We start from the raw sequence: 7,078 nt of genomic DNA on the forward strand, positions 1-7,078 counted from the left end.
CGTATCAAGTATAGCGTTTGGCAGGATTATCAGTCCTTTATTAGCCTTTGACTGGGAACTGAGTAGGTGGACCCTGTTCGTATCATATATAGCGGGATATCAGCGACGAGAGGGATCATTTAGGACAGGATTTAACTGTAATTTCGTGCAATTGTCGATGTGATACTGTAACGACGCAATCAATTATTGCGATTTTGCAAGAAACAAGCCAGGCCATAATCTAACAATTAGCCACAAGTTCAGCAAATCATCCTTGATTTAGTGTGCTAAAAACAGTTTCGATCGTCACCACAAGATCAGGTGGCGATGACCAATCCTTACTCAAAATCACGAAAAGGACCGAACACTTCGAGACTTGCTGTCCGGCCGCAATGGAGTACAGCGCGCTACACCCGCCGAACCGCCGAGCGCCGAGCGATACCGTGATCGCCGACGTCAAGCAGCGCGTCAGGCCGCCTGCGTATGCCCTCCTCTCTCTACAGAAAACCGAGTTACCGAGCGTCCACTTGGCCGTTTCACTTGCCGCTAGAGGACACCATGTCTCCAACCTCACCACTGACACATCAAGTCGACAAAGTGAACTAGATAAAGTTGCTCAACGTCGCGAGCGCAATCGTATGCACCAGGCGCGCCACAAGATGAAGCAACTTAAGAAGGTGGAGGACCTGGAGACGAGCATTCGGCAGCTTCGAGAGGAAGTGCAGCAACTTAAACTGCAGAGAGAAGTCCTCTCGGTTGGCGTCATGTCCAATACGACGGTATGGAGCGTTGCAGCCGAGTACTTCCGCATGTTCCGCTACGGTGTTAAGTCGCTAGGCCTGTCGACTCAGAATTGTGCTCTTGTGGCGACATCTTCTCCGTTCCAAGCGGATGCGCAGCGGCGTTTCCTGCTTTCGACGATGATGGCGAGCGTAACGAGCGAGACTGGTTACGGAGTGGACGCACTGATGGAAAACTGGAGCTTCGTGACTAGATTCCACCCGGACATTGACGTCCAGTTGATGTCGCTAGAGAGCAAAGGGGATGGCCTTGTGATGGGGAAGACTTTAGGCAGACTCACGATCACGGAGAACACACTGCGTCATGCGTTCCCTCATTTGGTTAGTGATGGAGGAGAACGAGCTCAGCTTGCACGTAAACTTTTGGGTCAGCAGCTTGTCATGCGAGGGGGTGTTCACTTTGAGTGGGATAGCGTGAACGGGCGAATTGCCAGGGTGCAGCACAAGGCAGACTTGATGACACCATTGCTGCAGTTGCTAGGAAGCTTGGAGGCTGTTTCGTGCGTATTTGAGAAAGCGCTTGTGACACCTGAAAGTACAGCAGTCTCTTGGAAGACGCTCTCAGCTCAATAGCTTTGTATATAAACTGGAGATTTCCCCGGTGGTGAGGTTGTTGCTTGTGATTGACTTTGAATACGTTCTGCCACGCTTATACTAGATTGTATGGAATGATTTTTTTTTTTTTGCCACATACACTCCCGGTCTAAAATTACATGAACACCGTCGTTCAATTCTTATCATTTTTAAGAGGTGGTTTTGACAAGAGTACCACAGCACGGTTCAAAAGTGAAAATTGCGGGCACCTCGCATACAAAAACCCGACGGACATAATTTACGAGCACCGGCCCTTCTTGACAAAACTCTATATAAAACGGAAGCCTGGTAAATGCGAGTTCTTCGAACGAAGGCTTTATATCAGCAGCAGTATTATTGTGCCTTTCATTATTCTGCCACGATTATGCTGGCGTAATTCTATTCCCTTGCCAGCTTTAATTATGCTATACTGTCAGCTAATTCCATGATATAAACAATTATGGGTTGCCTCATCTCCGCCGGCTTTAGGGGCTGGTCGCGCTGGCTGGTGCTGGTTCTCGGTCTGGTGTCCAAGTGCCCTTGTGTCTAGGGGAAGAAACCTTAGGGCTGCTATCTAGGGGTAGGGAAAAGGTGAAACTTTTCTTTTTTCCATTTTAAAAATGTCAGCAAAAGATCGTATATACCATTAGCGAGATTTATCCATACTAACACCCACCTCGTATTACTATTAATTAGTTGCATACACGAAAATTGCCGCGGATTAAGATGCATGCATCGAAATAACAAAATGCACCTAATCCATAAGAAGCTGATACCTCTCAAGAAACTAAAAAAGATATCTGATAGTTCTATAGCACCCAGCACTGCAATGAAAACAACTTCATTAATAAAGGTGGGTTCGATTAGGCTAATTCCGGAATCGAATGACAAACGAACCAAACGCGTGTTCCATTCACAACCGCAGCAACCAGAAAGTGTGCTGCATCGTTTCTTGCGCCAATGCATCAGGAAAAATGGTGTTCATCGCCCAATGAATGCCACCAAGCAAGCCAGCGTCAAGAAGCAGATCGGATTCGTCGTCGTGTGTACATTAGCTAGCTGATACTTATCTTGGCCATCCCTTGTCCGCCACTCTGACGGGGGTGATCTGTAATAAATAGCACCGTTTTCATCACTCCAGACGAGCTTCTCGCTCAAGAACTTTGTCAACTCACGCTCTCTTGCTTGCCTTCATTATAGCCGAATAAACCAACAAGTTTTGTGAGTTCTTTACTTGTATCAATTTTGGCGGAACCGTATCGTCTTAGTAATAGGCGACGTTTGGTCCTAGGCGTCAGACTGTTACCAATAGGGCGGTCAAAAAATTTAGATTAAATTTACGGTCAGCTAATTTTAGCTATCGGAGAAACGAATTCTCTCCAGTTCACACCCCAATCAGGATGTCACGGCCCACTATCAAGGACACGAAGACGAAGTGGAAACAATATAAGCGCGTACGCGTCGAATATGGCCCCAAGCAAGACATTCTTAACTACATACAAGCTGGTCACACGGCTAATGAGGCGTTGGACTACTTCTACGGTACTTTGTCTTGTAGGAGCGCCGGTCAAAGCAGCAACTTATCAGTAAATGGCGCGCTAACGGCTCGAAGATAAAGCGGCTTGTGAAAACGATCAGGCTCGCTCCCTCAACTTCCGTGAGCGAGGCATGGCTACAGTGCTTTCCAAGGAAGCAGAAGAAGATATTGTCCTGTGAATCAACGCTCTGCGGAAGGATGGCGCTCTGGCCTCTCGAACGATGTTAAAACTGAAAAGTTTGGAGGTGGCATATGAATGTGGACTTAAAGAAGATCAGTTTTCTGCTTCACCATTTTGGATGAAATTATTTATGCGTCGTCACAAACTATCGCTTCGATCTAAAAGGCGCCAAGGGCAAACAACGCCTGAAGACGCAGCAGAAGTCTCTAAAGCGTTTAGAGCAAAGGTACTACAGACGATCGTAGAATATAATTGTGCTCAGGTTTTTAATGCAGATCAAACAGGTACGTTTGAATTGTAGATTTTATATTTAAGAAATTAAAGTGGCTGGATTCCACCAAGACGGGTTGGAGTCGCTGTGGAAATAAGGACAAGCAAAGCCATGTTACTTGGTGATTGGAGTGGAAATGTATACGACACTTTTATTTTGTTCAAGTCTGCGCCTTCACAAAAAAGCAACGAGATAACAACAAGCTGCGCAATGGATTTGGTCCAACAGATTGGCGCGAAATTAAAAAGCTCTAGGACAAGTATCCTTGTAGAATTTACGGCAAAAATACAGCATGGTGGAACGAGCAACTTTCGATCAAGGTTTTGGAATATCACTTTGCTAATCGTGAAAATCATTACGAGAACCTCCTCTTACTCTGGGGCGATTTCAGCGCACATTGAACTAAGTCTGTCCTTGATTTAGTCGCTTCCCTCAACGTCGTTCTACTCAAGGTACCTCCAAAGTATGCGTATGTATGTATGTATGTCAGCCTGCTGACATATCATGGAACAAACCGTTTAAAGAGAAACTTCGTGCACTGTCGATCGATAGTATTAGACAGCAAGTTGCGCTCCTATAAGAACGGTGAGCATGAGCGTCTTCAACAACAAAAAAAACAAATTGAAGACAAAATTTTACTTGCATAGAGAAAATTGGATCAGGAAAGTGCTGGTCGAAAAGTGGCTGCCCCGAAAAATATGGAAACGTTTTCACTGGTCGCACCAGGAAGACCTGTTATGACGCAACGGATCACGTTTTGCTGGCCGAAATTGTCTTCTAAGACAATGATTAGTGGCTTTACTGGAGCAGATCTGCTCACTGACGTTAGAGAGGGCGACACTGATGAAGATGTAGAGCAGCTCGAGAGTATTGCTCTGACTTAGATCGCTGCAACATTGCAGAAGCAGAGGTCGCTTCTGAGGATGAGACTGGAAGTGAATGCGGCGGCACTGAGGATGAGAGTGGTAACGAAGACAAGTAATTCATAATATATATTGGTGTGCTTAGCTTTCAGATAATTCTCCGCTATGTTTCGCTTAAATCTTAGGATTTGAAGTATAGCCTCATTACACTCTCTTCCTGCCCCTTGTCGCTAACGACTAAGTCGATACGGTACCAGCAATCATACTGGTGGATTTGGTATGGTCAAGCCGACACCAGATCCCCATTGCAACGTATGTATGAGTTCCCAGTAATAATTAATCCGTGCTTTGAAAAAAAAACCCTGTAAACTCTTCAACACCTGAAACTGCTGTGCTATTAACGGGGTGCCGGCTCAGTTTTGACTAAGCACGGAAATGCACAGTGTATCCTGTTCGAAATGCGCCAGACACTTTTGCATATGCTTTGGTAATTGCAGCGCTACCCTCCCTTGACCCAAAACACATTAGGAGCCACAATCTGCGTCAAATTAGCTACAATCTCACTATCACACTTATCCAGTACTTTCTGGTCAGCGAATAGCTCTCAAATTACCTCCTTATTCTCCATGACCAACTTGCTGCATTCGTACGAGGAGTACCATCACATGGCGACAGGAAGCTTCAACCCTCGTTGGCATCCGTCCCGATCAGATTTCTGGATGGTCTTAAAGCGCAAATTGATAGCTGTGTGGCTTCAAATAAAGACAGCAATTTTTTTTTTGCTTCTCCTAGGATATCCTAAAAAAAAAAACAAAGCAGCAGAACTGAGCACGTCCTTCATGAGCACACTTAGAGCGTGGGCTGCACAACCCGTAGCTATGAAGCCAGGGCGGGTTCCCACCACAATAGCCCACGCACTTAACGTACTAAACGGTCTATTTGTAACACCGTGGTGAGCGCTGGGGCGAGGAAGCGAAGACTGTACCGAGACGTGGACCGGCGAAGCGAGGAACCCAGGCGACCCGAAGCGAAGACATGAGGAGGTGTGGCCAGTTGATGGACCACTGAGGGTTGTTTGGTAAATTGAAAAGTGAATTGAAATGAGGAAGGCTCTTACGGCTACCTGGCACCTACGGGTGGCTCACAGTGCTCTCTTAAGAATACAGTAGAGTGTATCCTAAAGCCTATCTTTTCCCATCTTCTGATTTGGCTATCTACCAATGATTTTCTTATAAACTTCCACATAGCAATGTTGACTTGATTCTCTGGCGTCCCATAATCAAGCTTCGAGAACATTCTCGATTTTCAGCCAATGAGACCTTCTCAATGTCTCAGTGTGACGGCGTAAACAAAACTAGCATATTACTAGAATTTAGTTTTAGCCAATCACATTGTGGATACATGTAGAATATGCATCTTGCACTTCAATGCCTGACAGAGTGAAAATGACAGCACTCCGTCACACTATTAGTTGTTATCGGAACAATTTTGCCCTTACCAATCTGAGTTTCAATCTCACCAACGACTTTGCCTGTCATCTGAGTCATGTAAGCTCAAGTTTTGGTGTCTTCACCGGTGACGCGGCAGGTCCATAACAAAGGTCGAATTCCAGGAGCAATCACAGTGAAATTAACGAGACTCTCGCATGGCGGGTTTGATCATCCGTTGAACACAAGAGCAACAAAAGGCACGTTTTTCAGTACCTCGATGGCACCTTTTTCCCAGCACGAAACGCACACCCAAACAGGTTCCCAACTAAATCTGCGCGAGTAGATATTATGACTGATGGGTAAATGCAGGCTACATTGCCTAAAGCCAGGGAGTTCCGCAACACGAAACGTCACTGATGCCGTGTAGAAGAACATGGCAATAGCCGTCTGGCATTGAAGCTTTCTGGTTGTGCTTAGTTCGGCGGGGTCAGGTCATGTAGGAGTTTATAGACTGTCTTCAACGTTGGAATCTTCACCGAGACAATCATCGCCGCTGTGGTGGCGCTTTCTCACAAGGCATCTTCCGGTTACGCAGAAATTCTGAAATATCCGGGCAGCGCTTGGCGTGCTTTAGCATTCCTCAAGATGGCTGGATAAGACACAAGATATGTTGGCACTGGATGTACGTCACATTTTTATATTTGCGCTTCTCGGTTCCGATACCGACTGTAAATTCGTCCCAAATCGACGCGTTAGGTCTCCCATGCCGCTCCATGAGACACCACGAGGACAAAAGAAGTAGTAGGGCCAGCAGGAACATCGCTGGCAGCCGCGCTCGCTTGATGCCGTCCCATAGGTAACTACCAGAGTGGACACGATGCAAAATAACGCCCGCAAGTGTGCACAGTCTGTAAAGGAAAAATAAACTACATTTGTATACTTAGGTATCGCCTATACTACGTAGCCATCCTGACTAGCATCTACACCTGGTATACGCCTGATGGCAATCACGATATCGTGGAAATATTCAGTAGTCAATGTCTTCTTCGACTAATCAAAGTATCATGATCTCGGCAGATACTCGTCTAGGGAGCCTGACATCTTTGCCTTCTTCATGTGGCGCTCACTCTTCATTCATGACTTTATTTTGACCTCCCAAATACCTTCAATCTGGCTGGTACAAGCGCCAGTAAGCGGGTCCGCGAAGTTGTTTATTTGGTCGCACACTGGGGCTTGTACTTCATGCAGCTCAAGAACCTATTGTTCTCCAGTGTATACAAGAGGTCCGTGCGGCGACCAGTCTTTACCTCAGTCATGTACGACTTCGGCAAAGTACGCTTCATTCCATACTGACTGCTATGGATCGGGCGAGATGTCTCGCGCTGATCTTTCCAACAGGGAGGCAGTGTGCTATGATAGCTACCCTTGCTCTGGGGATATTTTT

At 46.2% G+C, this 7,078-nt stretch overlaps 2 protein-coding genes across 2 annotated transcripts; one reads left to right on the forward strand and one right to left on the reverse strand.

The window, feature by feature from the left end:
• Positions 1-261: 261 nt before the first annotated feature.
• On the forward strand, positions 262-1,503 carry PPTG_19453 (hypothetical protein). Its single transcript, XM_008917857.1, has one exon. It carries the CDS (start codon positions 372-374, stop codon positions 1,350-1,352), a length of 981 nt encoding a protein of 326 aa, XP_008916105.1. The 5' UTR covers positions 262-371; the 3' UTR covers positions 1,353-1,503.
• A 5,342-nt stretch (positions 1,504-6,845) lies between these two features.
• Positions 6,846-6,977, reverse strand: PPTG_24581 (hypothetical protein; the record flags this gene model as incomplete). The annotated part of the gene is made up of 1 exon (XM_008917861.1): positions 6,846-6,977. One exon carries the CDS (start codon positions 6,975-6,977, stop codon positions 6,846-6,848), a length of 132 nt encoding a protein of 43 aa, XP_008916109.1.
• Positions 6,978-7,078: the final 101 nt, after the last annotated feature.

Source organism: Phytophthora parasitica, assembly GCF_000247585.1.
Source record: "Phytophthora parasitica INRA-310 unplaced genomic scaffold supercont2.119, whole genome shotgun sequence".
Classification (NCBI taxonomy): domain Eukaryota; phylum Oomycota; class Peronosporomycetes; order Peronosporales; family Peronosporaceae; genus Phytophthora; species Phytophthora nicotianae.

What these genes read in the sequence shown, in the direction of transcription:
- PPTG_19453 (XM_008917857.1), top strand. Translation starts at nt 372, where the DNA reads ATGGAGTACAGCGCGCTACACCCGCCGAACCGCCGAGCGCCGAGCGAT.